This window comes from Zonotrichia albicollis, chromosome 3 (assembly GCF_047830755.1).
Source record: "Zonotrichia albicollis isolate bZonAlb1 chromosome 3, bZonAlb1.hap1, whole genome shotgun sequence".
NCBI classification, from domain to species: domain Eukaryota; kingdom Metazoa; phylum Chordata; class Aves; order Passeriformes; family Passerellidae; genus Zonotrichia; species Zonotrichia albicollis.
The window spans coordinates 42,923,476-42,940,500 of NC_133821.1; the positions used below are offsets into that span (position 1 = coordinate 42,923,476).

At 38.5% G+C, this 17,025-nt stretch overlaps 1 protein-coding gene across 9 annotated transcripts in view; it reads right to left on the bottom strand.

Annotated features, from left to right (window-relative positions):
- Positions 1-17,025, bottom strand: part of PLD5 (phospholipase D family member 5) — a 185,785-nt gene that overhangs the window by 26,805 nt on the left and 141,955 nt on the right. For all 9 annotated transcript variants that reach the window (XM_074537247.1, XM_074537248.1, XM_014268972.3 and 6 more), the window contains one exon: positions 14,019-14,146. In XM_074537247.1, the coding sequence (XP_074393348.1) occupies positions 14,019-14,146 (128 nt within the window). The remainder of the gene's footprint in view (positions 1-14,018; positions 14,147-17,025) is intronic.

Genomic DNA, 17,025 nt, shown 5'->3' on the forward strand with positions numbered 1-17,025 from the left:
CATATTCTCATCTTTTTTTATTTTCCAGTGGTCCATAGGCAAAGAACACAAAACTGCATTGTGATGCTCTACTAATTTCCACTTCACTTCAGCCACACCATTATTTTTCATAGCACCCTGATCTTAAGAAAACCATGCTGAGAAAAAAAGAGATAGGCTTAGCATTTCATTTCTGCTGAAAAATACTGCTGCTGAGACACAAAGCAAGTTAGGCACCCAGGCAGAATAGGGGCTTATTTTAAAATGGTGTGGTTTAAAGAGAATTTTGTGATGAAGAGGTAGCAATGCATATTCAAAGTAGAAATCCCTTGTGCCCTCATCACATTAGAAAGAAGCCCCATTACGATATTTCTTTCCAGCCATCTGTTCTGTTGATACTAAAAATTCAGCAAAAATAAATTTGCTTGCAGAAAAAAATCAAATATAGTTTGTTTAAGCCATGGACCTCTCTGTGATGATGTTTACATAGACCCTACCACAGAATTGTGAATGCAAGTTTGGGCTTTGTACTGCTGTTGTTTAAGCTGAGTAACAAACCAAGCCTGACACATGGCTAATTGTCAGAGCAAGCCAGCAGCAGAACTGAATCAGTTAAAAATTCATTGCCATATAATCTATCAGCATAATTAATATCACTTGGCATAATCACAACCTAATTTATAATTTTCAAATGAATTTTCAGTTTATAGTTTCATTACCCCCTCAAAGCAGGTGCAAGTGTCTTCTTTAGGGGAAATGGAAGCTTGCAACTGCAAGAAAACATTTTTCTAGGATCATGTTTGATTTATTTCTTGTTTTACTGCAGGAAATCTAATTAATGTGAATTCTAATTTGATTCTGTTTCTCTTTTGAAACAATTTCGTTCCTTTTGTCAAAGAAAAGTGCAGGCTGGAAAGAAAAGGATCATGTTGTGTTGGCCTCCCATCTCACTGCTGGCAAGCTGCATCCCATTTCAGTCTTGGTGTCATTCACATGACATTAAAAAATTCCCTTCTCCAGCAGAACCATAAGAAAACTAACAGGTGAAGTGAAAGACCCTGCTAGCTTCTGAAAAGGGCTGGACTTCCCATCACCACCTACGTGTGTGCACCTTCCTGAAGCCTCTTTCCATCTCCCCTGCACCAGAGGCTGTCCTGCCAGCCCTTATCTCACAGTCTCCCCACGCAGCAGGAAATCACAGCAGGAGCCCTCAGCATTTGTTCTCCTGCTGTGCAATGCTGCAAAGGGCAGCCTGCACACGTCTTCTGCTGTGCAACAGAGACAGGAGAGTGCGAAGGGCTGGTCTCAGAGTAAGGGCAGTATTTATGTCTAAACATTTCTCTCAAAGCGCACAGTTTCTTTGGGGCTTTCAGATCCATGGCCTTCAGGGAAATGCAACAGCATGTAGTTGACTAATTGGATGCATTATTTATAACGTTACTGACACACACAGTGGGTTTTCCTTTTGCAAACTGAATAGAGATTGGTAGCAGGCATGCTGGAGACACAAACCGGGACAATGACATTGCATATGAATTATTGCTGTAACTGTTGAGCTTTACCAGACTACCTGATCAGAATAGGAAACCCATTTTTGTGGTGTAAGCAGAGGGCCGAAGGCACCAATTAATTTTTGGCTGAGCCTTGATTAAATTCAGTGTACAGGACCTTGAGGTAAGCTAGAAATCCAAGCAGTTAAGATACATAAGGCAATTTATTCAAATGGTACACAGGCAGCCTGAGAACAATGGCTAGTCAATATGAAAATCTATTTTAGAAATCCACTGTGCTCTTTGTTCGTTTTTTCTTGAGTAACCATCTTAGATATTTGTGAGGTTTCTGGCTGCTTCAACATGGAAGCAATTTGTCTTGTAAAGATACAATCCTGATATAGGTTCTTAGGAAGAAAAATTGTAGCTACATTAATACATCGTATTTCTGCCTCCTGACTCTAACAGTAAAATTGGGAAGACAGAATGACAGACTGTGTAAGGCTGGAAGGACCCACTGGAGGTTATCTAGTCTAGCCTCCCTCCTACCAGGGTCATCCTAGAGCATATTGCACAGGATGGCACCCAGACAGTTCTTGAATAACTCCAGTGATGGAGACACCACAACCTCTCTGGGCAATCTGTTTCACTGCACAGACACCCACACAGTAAAGTTCTTCCCCATATTCAGGTGGAGCTTCCTGTGCATCCATTTCTGGCCATTGCCTCTTGTCCTATTGCTTGGCACCACCACACAGAACCTGGCTCCATCCTCAACACCTGCCCTTGAGATACTTACAGACACTGATGAAAACCCTTCTCAGTCATCTCTTCACCAAGCTAAACAGGGTGAGTTTCTTCAGCTATTTTTTGTGAGGTGCTCTAGCACTACATTTGAAAGAAATGCCTAGTAATTCATCATACTGATTAGAAAAAGTGGTCTGTCCAGTATCACGATTCCCAACTTCCACAGTTCTCTGAAGACACACTTAACAACTCTGTTTGCAGGGGCTGCCTGCCCAATACACCTCCCTCATGCAGGGATTAATAGTTTTCCACTGAGCAGTTCCAGGGAAACGTCAATGACTTCACTGTTTTGATGACTGCTGTTTACTTAGAAAAGCTAAGGAAGGTGACTGCATGATGACTTCTAAACCAGGCCTTGATGCTTATGACGACAGTATCAAAATCTGAAAAGGTTAGTGATGACATTAATGCTGCACATTCATATGGAAGGAATGCTTTGTCAGAGTCTATTTTGTTCTGCTTGATGACTTATGGGTATATAAAGATGAGATTTTATTCTGAACTGCAGAATCATTTGTCTTTTATAAAATGACTGAAATGATTGTCCTTCCTTACCCCGACTCATGGAGATTTATGCCATGGTATTTCAGCCTGATTTACTGTGTGTCTTTTTCACAGGACAATACCAAATCCAGTTTTCCATGAAAGGATTCAATCTTTCAAGCAGAAGGTGACTGGGCTCCATCTGGGAACCTTTTGGAGTTAAGGCAGTTCTGAATGAAGACATTTTTCTAGGGGGGAAACTGTCATCTGTGCAATATCAAAGTGTGTGTGCGTGGGCGGAATCACATATTGGGAATACACTTTCATGATTATTTTAATGTTGTTATTTTAATTGTTTAGTTGAACAAGATTGATCTGATGGGGTATGCTAATATCTAAACCCCTCTGAGAGGAATCTGCCTCCATTTGTTAACATCACTGACCAGGATTAGTTGCTAGCAAATTCTTGTGGAAGATGACAGAATAGACTGTGGTGCATTAGCTCCCCCATGAGAGATTCAGCTGGGATTAAACAAACAAGTTTTCTTTCACCATAACATAAATCAAATTTTTGGGAAAGTGGTGGATTTACTGCCTTTTTTATATCCCTGTAAGTTTGCTGATTGTTTCAGACTACCCATGGGTAGATCACTGCAGAGATGTGCCTAGAAACAATTTTCATCTCTGTGACCATTTCCTTTATGATGATTTGTTTTAAAGGCAAGACAACTGCCAGGTGAGCTACTTGTGATGCAATTTCTGGGAGATCCTCTCAAACAGTTTTTATACATTTCAACAACTTAACTCTTAGGCTACTGTGCCTTATCCCTAGGCCATGGACTCGTGGAAGCACACCTCACCAGTGTTGTCTATTCACTAGGATTTGCTTCAAGAGGTTTTAGAAGCTGTCTCCTTTTTTTGCATGTACTTTTGTGGATGATTTTCTATCCTGTGTGCAGTGGGGTACAGTTTGTATCCTGGCAGCAAATTCCTGCATGTCTCCAGTTCCCTAAACACTTTTAGAACCCATCCAAAATTCTCAAGTCTGATAATGCTAGTAAACTGATATCATTTGTCAAGTATCTGAGGGACCAGTAATAAACCAGAACCAATCACACTCTCTTTGCAACATCTGACTCTTAATTAAGACATAGTAATGGTAAGGCAAGTATTAAAAAGTAAGTAGATGATTATGAGGTTAGTTTTACTGGAGAAAGAACCTTCTATTTTCCTTTGGGTTTTGGAGATCCAACTACCCGAATATGCCATGCTACTTTGGAAAGAAGACAGTTTATCAATTCAAAATGGATATTCCATAATTTTGCTCTGCAGGGTTATTATTTATTGATTTAAAATCTACTCTTGATTACTCCAACAGCAGGTAAACCTGTTCACAGGACTTCCACAGCAACTAAAAAAAAAAGATGAGAAGAAAATAGAATCACAGAATGGTTTGCATTCAAAATGTCCATAAAGATCATCTATTCCAACCCCCTGCTATAGGCAGGGATTCCATTCACTAGCCCAGATTGCTCAGAGCCTCATCCACCCTGTCCTTGAACATCTCCAGGGATGGAGTATTCAGAATTTCTCTGGGCCAACCTGTTCCAATGCCCAACTACCCTCACAGTACAGAATTCCTTCCTAAAATCCAATCTAAATCTACTCGCATTAAGCCTAGCATTCGGCAATATTCAGGTACCTGAAAATGCCATGCTCCTTTGGAAAGAAGTCAGTTTATCTGTTCAAACCAAATATTCCACCAGTTTGCTCTGAAGGTTTATTACTTACTGATTTTCAATTTACTATTGATTATTTCAACAGCAGAAAAACCTGTTTCACAGAACTTTCAGAGCAACTGAAAAATCAACAAAAAAATCAAAAAGACAAGATCTGTAGTTTCAAAGGTCAAAAAACAGAGTGATGAGCATATTCCTACAGTCAACAGAAATCAAATAAAAACATGCAACAAACTGTTGATGTATTTTGCCCTCTCCTACACTAAATACAGACACATAATGCAGATGATACATTGGTGCATGTGAGAATGGAGCACAACAGTGGGAGAAGTATGACAAAGGGGAATACATTCTAAGTGTCTCAGAGCTGGGAATCAGCACTGCACCTAGAGAAACTAGCCAAGCTAAGAGGACTTTCTGGCTCCAGCTGCAAGGTGAAGATATAGATCCCAAGCTATTTTCAGTCAGTAAATCACACAACCACAAGCCCACAGCAGTAAGGAGGAACCAATGGCAGCAATGAAGCTCATACAAGGCACAAGTGGAACAGCCACAATACCACGTTCCTGCCCAGGTTTAACCAGCCCTCTGTGAGCAGTGCATAGCAATGGTGAGCAAGAGATGAACAGTCCTTTTGCTTCACTGGTATTTATCTGTAAATACTGGATGCATAAGTACTAAGTTTCAAGCAGAGTAAGCATAATGGGCAACACTGACTGTCCTGATTTACTGAATGTAACCAAGAAAAAGAACAGTTAAAGAATCTCAGCTAAAGAATCAAACAAAACATTCTACTTCCAAAAATGCAAACTTTACACTATGATAAATTCATGCTGTGAGATCTGCACATTTACAGGAGTATCTTCTCCCAGTCCCCTAACTTTTGGGGGACAAAAAAAAAATTAAAAGAGGAAAGAAAATAGAAAAGCTGCAATTTTGGAGATATGTATCAGCCACTAAAGTGCTCTAGATTTGGTCAAAGATAAAAACCCTAGGCAAAAGCTCTTAGTGAAAATAATAAAAGTATTTTCAACTTGTCCTTTGAAGGACAAGCTGTAATAGCATCATAGCAAAGTTCTGACAATACAACTAGAATTCTATGCAGCAGGAAAAAGAAAAAAGTAATAAATAGTTTAAGCAATAAATTACCAAAAGAAGTAATTGTCAGTATAGCTCTGTAATATCTCCCTATGCCTTCTTTCTTCCCATGTTGCCTCATTTACCTATGCTTGAAGATACGGGTTCCACTTTTCTGTTATCTTTAAAATATTAGCTAGCTCAGGGAATGATCCCATAGACAGAAAACCCATGAGGATTTTTTTAAGAATTGGATCACATGGATAACAGCATATCAAAACTTTTTAGAAGATACTCTCTGTCTTATATAAGAGAGATTTATTAACCGAGAAACATGAATTTAGAATACAGCAGTATTATCCTGCCTGTACTTTCAGCCTAGTATTTACCCATCTGAGCTTGATTGAACCTCAGTGGACAACGAAGTTGAAAGAGCCTTGTTTCATGTTATAGGACACTTGAGACTGTGTTCAGTTTACTAAAAGCAACATGATACTGAACACCAGTATTGGTGTTGGACAGTAAGAAAATTAAGCAAATTATTAGAAGAATATGAGAAAAACTGAGAAAGTCCACATTAGGGACAAATCTGTAATTCATACTAGCACAACACGGTATCAAATGGAAACTCTCAATATAACTTTTGCTTGACTGAAAAGATGGAATTCTATGTCAGACAAAATATCTTATCTCAAAAGGACCAGATGCACCATTACATAACTTCAAGAGACTCAGATAAAATTCAGAGAAACCAGTGACTGATTACAGACTGCTTTTGCTCTATAAGTTCTGTAAAGATCATCAATAGAAATTGCAAATGTGCAGTTTCTGTCTCAGTGATCAGTTTTGAGAGGTGGCTCTGCTATGGCAAGATTTTGGGGAAGCTGGAAACAAATAAGACCACCATGATGTATTTTTGAGATATATAGAAATCCAGTATTTATTACATATTGATTTTATTGGAGGACAATGTTTTCCCCACAAATAAATAGAAAAGAGAGTGTTCAATGATACAATTTGAGGAAACCACCATTCTCCTTTCCCTGGGAGAGATACATAAAAAGAAACACAAATTGCATTTGCTCCTGGCATTCCACAGGTTCTTGAATTTTGGGAAAGCTTTTATTAGAATCCATATTCCCAGAAATTAAGACCAGGGGAAGGGATAATTCTGAGGCGATTTTTGTCCCTCATTAAGTGTGGCCTTTGAACTGTATCTCCTCCTTATGAGTATTATCAATATAATTGGGATGAGAGTTTTGAGTAAAGAACCATGTGGATTGCTTCCAATTGATTTTACCCATCACAATCAATGAAAGGGTTGCTCCTCTAGTATTCCCAGAAACATAAATTGCCCCAAACCTGCTCTTTCAGATGCAGCTCTTAATACCTGAAATACCATAATTTACCAACTTCTGTAATTTCAGAGTAGGATGTGAAAGAGTTTGGGCTTTATCAGTCTTTTTCACGCAAAAGATTGGAGGAGAAAATGGTACAGATGAATTCAGACTGCTGCTTTTGTCTCCTTTTTTCTATGTTTCAGGAAGGACAGCCCGAACAACTCAACTGAAACCCCCAGTATTTCTCAAACCAGTTCTGTCCTGTCTGCTGATAACAGGCAAGACAAGCAGACACACTCCAAGCACTCTTGGAGATATCTTGCTGCAAGCCTTCCTACAGCTTAGTTCAAAAAACAGACTCATACAAAAACAAATAAAATATTGGCTCATCAGTTTTTACTTAAAATGGATACAAAGAAAATGTTTTCTTTTGATCAACTTAAGTTTTGGGGGTTTCCTCCCTCCCTTTTTCCCCCTGCCTTTTTGTTTGTTTTCCTAGTGAGTACAGGCTTATTGATTTCACAAATTTCAGAATCCAATATAATTTTGCTGTAAGTATGCACTTGATTATTCATATTTATTGTAAAAGACAAAACTTAGTTTATCTACCATATCTACAGATGCTTAATAGATCTTTTTTTGAATAATTCTCATAGCTGTCCATCTCAGCTAATTTGGCTGTTGATTCAACTGAATTATTAACAGAATAAATGAAAAACTTCTTTCCTTATCCTTCAAATGTAACTGAAAAATTCATAATGGCTACAACTTTCATGTGCTGTAGGACTCAATACTAATGACACAAGTATGTTTTAAGTACTAAAAGCCATAAGGAAAAAACAGCTCACAAAGAGTTTCTCATTCACACACTGTCACATTTCACCTTCTACAGTACTTTTGCCCCCTTGGGATTTTATTTAACATCTTAGGTGCATCAAATAAAAAACTAACTCTTCAGATTAAACACCAACCTGACAAAAAATGTTGGGACGGTTTATCTAATTACCCAGTTGCCTTGAATTATGTAGATAAAATTAGCAGTTTGTAACTTATAACAACAAGAGAGTAAGAGGAGGATGGAGAGGAAACTGAATGACAAGGAAATCCTGATGGTTTTTTAAGATTAAGAGAAATCAAATGCCTTTCTGAAGTCTTACTTATACTGGTGAAACAAATCACACAAAGAATCCAACAGAGACATGAAATTAATGGTAAAATGAGAAAAATATCACTCGGTTTGTTTTTTGTCCTTAAATAAGTATGTTTCCCAGCCTGGTTCGATTTTTTTATCCTTTAAAAGGATTAAAAATACCTGTGATTTTTACAGCCTGGTTGTTTTTGGTACTTAAAAAAATTAAGTCTAGCGGCCATTCAGCTTAAATCTATCTGAATTTAAAAGATCAGAAGAATGAACAATCCAACAAATATATGGGACTTAAGAGGCATCTTAGAAACAAAAATCCTCTGCTAGTAGTTTTTACACAGCTAAGAGAAAAAAACATTGTTTAGGAACTTTGCCTCAATATCAGCTGAACAAAAATTTAAACAGGAATTTTTGAGGTAATGCTTTCAAGATGTGCTAGGCAAGAGAGAGCAAATGACAAATGACTACCTGAGGTGGCTCTAGATATTGGGATTTGTTTAAGAACCAACACAATGGGATCTTCTGCTTCTGCTTGATTATATTTCACCATCCATCCATATCTTCTGTTCCTGCAGGGAAGGGGTTGCTGGGCCCAGATGCTGAGCAGAACGTTGGGTCCATCGCTGCTGCATGGCTGCTCACCTGTCTCAGGCATCACCAGCCTGTGGTTTTGGTGCATCCCCTGGCTTCCATCCCACCCACAGCTCTCTAATCTCCACGATTTCACCCATTTTAAGGACTTCTCCTCCAGTCAGGAACTTCACCTTTTTCCGTTCGGGTCTCCCTCCTTAGTGTCAAGACCACTTCCTCCTGGAGCCCCAGACAAACCACTTCCCTTCAGGCCAAATGTTTACAGTCAGACTCCTGAATTCCAGGGAGCAAACAGCAAGCTTCTACTTGAGACCTTGAAGGTTTGAATTTGATCACTAACCTTCACACATACATTCAACTACCTGGTACTGGTGGTATTCATAATTTCAACTTTTTTTTTTTTTTGCCAACAAGACTAGCTAATATTAGCCTGATTTCACTTCCAGTGAAGACAATTGGATTAATTTTACTTGTTTCAGGAATTTGCAGTAATAGCATTTTCCAAAAGCTGATTATTTGTTGCACATAAATGCATTTTTCTGAAGTGGCTCAACTAATCCATTACAGTTGTTTGCCCACTGGATTCAATTATTCATGCGTGAATAAAACTTTTCCAAAAATGTTGCCAGTATAAAAAGCTCCAGAAATGTTCATATGTATTATAAACCTCATGCTCCTTAACAGAATTAAGGAGATAAACGCATTTTCAAGCTTTGCTGGAATTATTGGAGGGAGTCATGTAACAAAAGAAATATATGATACGTTTCATTAGCTTATGGATTGTAACAATTTTTATATAACCAATTTCTTTTATGAATTAGTAATAAGCTACTGGGTCAAGGAGCTAGAAACTAGAATACAGCACCATCGCCATCTTGATTGCCATTAGTTCAAGCCACAGGAAAAAAATTAATCAGTATACATACACACTTTTAACCATGTTTGAGTGACTAATTTTTTAGCTGTTTCTCAGTATGTATAAATTTTCCAGCAAGAAGCTAGATGATTTCACTGGTAAAATCTTACAGAGTTTACTATATCTAAGAAAGTGGCAAAACTCTGGTTGTTCATAATCCTCAACTTTCAATGGGTTATGTAATTAGGTAATATTTGGATATATAGATAAAAATAGAAAAAGATGCAAAAAATCCAGACCTGTACAAAGAAAAATTCAAAATATTCCACTATGGACAAAAACCATCCTATTTTTGTAAAATCCTGCTTTCAGGAACTCTAAACAAGTACTTAACATTTCCCAGTGGCATTTGATTTCAGACTGAAGCAGATAGCTGGCATAGATGATTTCAGCTAGAATTACTACAGTTTGACAAACTTGCAATTTAACTGAAACACAGTTTTTCTTGAAATGTAATAATGTGCTCTTATCCTTGCTCATAATTTCAAAGCTGAGACTCTGGCAAGTATTAAAGCTTTGCCAGGAGAGGCACAGGATATCTGCAACTTTAAAGGCTATTCTTAAGTAATATTTGCAGCACATGAAAATCTCTCCTTGATGCAGAAAATTTACTTTTAAGAAAATACTCTCATTGCTTCTTGTCAGGGCTGGCAAGTCAAGAAAATGGCAACAAAACTAAATAAGCTTCATAGGTGATTGATTTATAGTATCCAGCTTATAAACACAAAGAATTCTCCACAAATACTGCAAACTCAAAGCACTTAAGTCCTGATGATGTTTTCCATGAAGCTGTTAAAAGTTAAATTATTTTTAAAAGTTAAATTATAGTTTCAGCTTTAGATTTAGCCTCCTAAGAGACAAATGATGCTAAACAGACTTGGTTGTTTTTTTGTTTGTTTTTGGTTTTTTGTGTGGGGTTTTTTTGTTGTTTTGGATTTTTTTTTTGTATTAGGCAAAGGGACAATAAAGGAAAGTGAGAAAGAGAAGGAGAGGGAGCTGATCCCTCATTTGCAGCTATACTGAGACTCTGATAATGAGAACCCGTGGGAGATACATTTCCCCAGTGAGGGCTCAGCTCACCGTGGGTTTTAAGATTTAGTCCCACACATGTGCAAAGAATTTTGCTTGAGGAAAGGACTCAAAATAAAATGACAGGGTTCTGTGCTTATTTTGCTTTATATGTGAAAAGGAAAGTTCAAGACAGATTATTATTTTAGGACAGCATATCAGATCTCTTTGACAGTTGCCCTGATTTATTAACCTGCAGCTCTGGAGTAAGGGAATCAGACACTCATATCTGCCATCAACAGGAGCCAAGCATCTAATTTCCTTTGGCTCTTCTGAAACCCCAGCATACATTTCTCAACTAACTGAAAGCAGATTCTATTTTACCATAATGCAGAGAGATTTCTTTTTGCATTGTACAAGTATTCTTCTGAGCTTCATCTTAAAACTACATATACAAATATACTGTTATATGACAATAAGATTAAAACAAGTCCAAATGCATGCAGGAAAGAGTGATAAAATTAACATCAAGGAATCTCTTTTGAAACACCAGCCTACAAGTAACTGGCATCAAAGTTTAAGGCAAGTATGTGTCATGGTTTGAGCCTGGCACAGAGCCAGTGCCCCCATGAAAATGCCCTCACCCTGGTGTCTGCTGTGAGATGTGACCAGGAATAAGCAAAACAGGCTTTAGCTTAAACATAAAGAACACTTTATTACCTAAACTACAGGGAAATAGGGAAAAACCATAAGGAAAAGAAAAAAAAATTGAAGACCTTACAAAAACCACTTTCCTCCTCCCCACTACCTGACTTTCCCAATCCGATACATTCTCCCAAAACACCCAACTGCCCAGCCTTGGCACCACACTTTAGTATACTCAAACTTCAGTTCATGAAGAGGAAAGGAGTCCTTCTTGTTCCATAGGCTTCCCCTGGAAACACACTGAAACCTCGTGTGCTTCCCTGTCACTTCGGCACCGCCCGGAAAAAAAAAAAAGTCCTTTTGCCGCTTGTGACATCTTCCTTCCATGCCCAGTGCTCTCACCACTGACGCATGGACCAGAGCTGCTTTTAGGGTTGTCTTTCAAGGATGCGTTGTCTCACTCCAAAAAGGCACAGTCTCTGCTTTGGGACATCTGTCCCCCCCCCCCCATATTTTTCCAACCCCCTGGGGCTGGGGGGTCCTCACGATGAACCCTCCTGGTTCTGAGTCACTGCTTCCCCCTAAGTGCAGTCTGTGTCACAGGAACAACTGAGTCCATGGCCACAAGAAAAGTCCAGCCAAAAGGCCACTCCAAATCATCTCTCCCCATTCAATCATCTCCACGTTCTTCGGGCCAAGTCCTTGTCTCATCTCATCTCTTATCTCCCTTCTTATTCAGCTTCGAGGAGGATTAGCATTTTTGCAAGGCCCCAATCATGAAAGAAAGGGGTTAAAACTTTCAGTCTCTGTCCCGAAGCTGCGGCACTCCCACACACGCTTCCCACACGCTGCCGCTCTGGCCGGGCACTCTTCCCCCCCCCTTCTCCTCCTGGGCTGGCTGCTATCACATTCGGTGTCGCCGGCTCTCTCTCTCTCTCCCTCCTGGGGGGGGATGGCTGCCCGAGGGCTGACTCCCTGGGGTCTTCCACCCTTCCATCCTCGAGGCCTCCTCACCTCCCATCTCTGTCCAGGCCCAGGGCCTACCACGTGGCTGCCCCTCCCCCGCCCAGCAGCAGCGGTCTGGACGGGGGAGAGATCTGACCTCTTCGCCGCGACGTCCCAAGAGAGCCTGCCAGGGGCAGTGCCCTGCTTTTTAACCCCTGTGTATTCTCGGAGGTGTGTCCAAACCCCACTGGCTACACCAGGTGCCAGTCTCAAACTCAAAACCTTCATTGGTTTGACCACAGCTTCCCAGAATTCCCACTTCTTCCTGGTCAAACCACCACAGTATGTTACAAGATTTAAGATTTACTTCAGCATGAGAAGAGTAAACCTAAATGGAATCGTATAATCTGTGATAAAGATTATAAATACATAAGCAATATATAAATAATATTATTATCTGTGCGGTAAATGTGCTTCTTTCCCCCACATTTATTATTTTCACTGGTACTCAAACCCCCAAATAGAAGAGGCTTCAAAGACAAACTATTTATAAGCTAAATAAATCCTATGAAGAGCTATTTTGTTATGACAGAAGAGTTTAGCTCATGAGCCAGAGATAATGTAAAAACATTTTCTGAACTGTCCAAAAGCCCAAACTGTATTTTATTGCATTGCCTGGAAATACAACATCCCCTTTTCCAAGATTTTCTCTAACAACATTGTTTTTTCTACCACTGTTCCAGATTCCTTTGTAAACATACATTTTAAGTAAATTAATATCATAAGAGGAGCAAAAATGCATTTATTCACTTTCTTTAGTAAATTGGCTAATTTGCTTTTAGTCAGATTTCCAGTCTTAGCTGAAAACAAATATTATAAAGTTCAGCACAAGCGAGACGCACGTTCTTCTTTACAAAATCATTAGAAGATTATCATGTTCAAAATTATTCCTGTGTTTCTGAGATTCTGCTCACATTTAGAAAGCAAGCTTTTTTTATAGCAACTAATAACTATCTAGGACTGCTGCTTTTCCCTCTCTGTTGTGCTTTTCAGTTACTGGGATCTCAAAGTACAGGTTTCACTCCATAAGTGTGGCTGAAAGCAGACTCACACAGTCAGTGGTATATAGCAAAAATGAACATGACAGCCACGAATAATCCTGAAACTGTTGCAGAAACAAAAAAAAGCACACATACCTACAGAAAGGTAAATAAGCTGTGTTACTGATGAATTCCTCAAAATGGTCACAGACTGCACAAAGTTCTTAGCACTGCTTCAACTGTCATGTTTATGAGGAATAAAAATGTGGAATTCTCTCTAATACATTCAGCCTTCAAAAGCATTATGCTATTTGATATTCTATACCCATAAATCTGACCGTCCCCAAAGGTAGCGGGTATTCCAGTATGATACCCACTATCCATTTGGAAGTCTTTCCATATCTGGGGTTTGCTTTGTTGAATGGGAAATCAGAGGCACTACATCTTGCCCATGATATTACAACAGAGTTTCCAAAGTGGTTTGTTAACCACTTTGCTCCCTTTTTTTTTTTTTTAAATAAGTAAACTGGAACATACAATGACCATCACAGAAATCAATAAAAAAAAATCAAATATTTAAAATTCAAGCATAACCATGGAAGACAGCTATTATAACAAAAGGAAGCAAAATTTATAGTAGTACATTCTTGCCAGCACAGAAGAGTCATCAAAATTGTGGCAGTACAGTTTTTGATGCCAGCAGTTTTGCCAGTAAACTATTGGAAAATAGAGCTATCCAAGTGTCCTCAAAATGTTACTTTTTTTTCTCATTGTACTCTCAAAGGGTATAGGATTAGTTTTTCAATTCAGTTACCTGTCCCAACGATCTCCAGTCCAGGCTGGCACTTCCAATGTATACGTGCTGTTTATCAACAATCCAGAACGACGACTGAAGCCGACCTTCATTGTATGCTGACATGTTCATATACAACACTTCAGCACCTAGAGATTTAAGGATAAAATAATAAATGGCATTACTTAATATGAGATAATTTACATTATTAAAAGAAGAAAAGATTTCACATTTCACAGCCTCAGTTTCCAAAATTAGCGAGGGGCATGATGAAACATACCATTAAGGTTTAAAAGCAATGATAAACATTGTTACTGTCCCAATATTTTAAATTTTAATTAACATCTATTTCAGTTTTATGAAGAAATATTTATGCAATGCATGTCCCAGGTATAGGGAACATTCCCATGTGTTGTAATGTTTACATAATTGCCTTCCACTTTAGAATCAAATAATCTATTTTTTTCCCCAGCACTGTATGTTCCTAAAAATAGTTCATTTCTAAATTTCTATTCTCTAGCATAAACCACATATTGCAGTAATGACCTTTAAAATATGAATGCAATTAAAACCCCTGCCTAAAAAGCAGACTCTACTCTGCTCCTCCTCCCCTGTGCAATGGTTTGAGCAGGTATCCGCAGTGATTGTGGCATATAACAGACCCCAACAAGAGGAACATGGGTGGAGAATTAAAGAAATAAGCAAAGCCTTAAAATTATGTTGAAGTTGCTCTTAATCCTGCTAATGTGTGACATTCAACCTACCACTCTCAATGGCACAGTTTTATTAATGACTATAGGCCACTGAAATCAAAGGCACTCCTTGCTGGCTCCATTGCATCACTAGGAATGTCTGAATTGGCCCCATCTGTATGTTTGCAGAACTAAATCCGGAATATATTTAATATTAGGTAAGTTTGGGGGATTTCTCACACCATCACTGTTCTTTCAGTGCTCCAGTGTTTGCAAAATTAGGTGATTAATCTGAATTAATCACTGCTGAAGGCATTTTACAGTAACCCACTCATCTTCACATTTCAGTCATGACTAAGCAGGAAAAGAACTGACAGTAAACAGCAGCCTGGGGGACAGCGATGGTACCAGCCATCTCCTATTAAACACTCATAGGGCCTCCAGTTCCATGAACTCCAGCAACGGCTGAAAATGACTCACAACTTTAAAGAATTCCAGGATAGATAGAGAACTAAAATGTATCTCTTTTAATCAAATTTCCTATTTTTTATCTCCTTAGAGACAGTTGACTTGCAATTTTAGGCAACAGCTACCAGTGCTAAATATTTCCTTATTATTATGAAAACAGCAACTTTCCTTGAAAAAAATATTCTAAAAATTCAGACATCAAGAAAAGATGAAAAACCAGGTAAAGGGGCCACTTACCATGATTCAGCAAACATATGCTGTTATGCAAATTAACATTTTGAGCACATTACAGACTTTGGCTCATTGGTCAATTGCATTTGGTGCAACCCAGCTACCTTTCCAATTTTTTGTACGTTTCACTCACCCACACTCATCTATGCTTTGAAACAAAGATTTTTCCAATTTCCTTGCAATGTATTGCTGCTGCTTTCAATTCATGCATTAACGAACAGAACTGTGCTAATTATTGAGAAAATGAGTGTGAAATGGAAAAGAAATCAGAAAACACAATAGCTGCTATTAAACGGTTTAAATTGTTTCCTGGTGAATAAACAAAACAAAAGCAACTGCTATTAGCTAAGGATGACCATTCTGTAAGGCACTAAACTTCCAGCTAGTGATCCGAAAACTGTGTTTAACATCCGGTTTAACAAAGCAGTTTGCCTTGATGATGTTTTCTTTCCATACACCCAATTTGCAGCATTAAAGAGCAGTATGAATTTAACACCCACAGCACACCTACACCAAAAAGGTTATAAATGAAATGTTAGGATTTTTGCATAATAAAGATAAAACAATAGGAAGTAACAATGAGCTTCCTTCTCATAAATGAGAGCCTAAAAAAAAGACAATTTAAAAACATTTTTGAAATATTCGGTGACAAACAAAAATGCTGACTGCCGAAGCTGTAACAGGAGACTATTTAACCAGTAATACTAACATTAAAAAAAGCAGATATCATCAGTAACTTGACACAAATTTCAAAAGTTGTAAAACACCAGAATATGTTGGCGTGGGTTGCCCAGACATGGGCAGAAGCAGTGGGATGGGATTATTACTCTAAAATATAATCTAGGCTTCAATTACCAAAACAGTGAATATAGCAGAGCAGAAGATACTGCTATCACATATACCAGTAAGATCAAAACCGGCAACCCAATTTCTTTTCCTTTTAGAAACAGCCAACTAGTAAGTGAACAGGTGAGGAAGCAGTATCTCCTTAATTACAAAAAAAAGTCATTTGTTGCAAACAGTAGCTGTTGTGCAGCCTATTAATGAGCCTCTACCTTTTGAAGAAAGGAAATGTGTATCAGTATTGATAATTGCCTGCATTCCAGAAGCCCTTGAGATGCTTTGTTAAAACAGGCTAATCAAGCCTTCAACACAATCCACCATCCCTAGTGTGGTTCAGGTCCCATGAGGACATTAAATTGGACTGATCAATATGTGAAGCCATAACAGAACTCTCTGTCATGCTGCAGTCTCAATTACACAAAGCTGTGAGTCTACTGAGTTCAACCAGAAGGGCACATTTGTAGGCTTGATTGCTAATAAACATGCCAAATAAATCTAACTATTTTGTTTCACTGGAGATTAAAATTCAGGTTGAGAACTTACAGAAAATCAGTGCTGTCACTTAAAACTCAAGTGGATTTCTCTGTCCCTTAAAATTGTGCCTTCTAAGGGCTGGGACAGATGACACATTTTCTGCAGTAAAAAAGCTCACAAAAAAAGAGACACTGTAGGGATCAAAGCATATTGTAAATAACAGACATTTATCTGAGTACTTTTTCTTCTAGGTGGGGAATTCTTTTGCACTGTGTAAGGTAGATGACTGATGCAGTCTGGGATGCATGGAGGGGATCCTG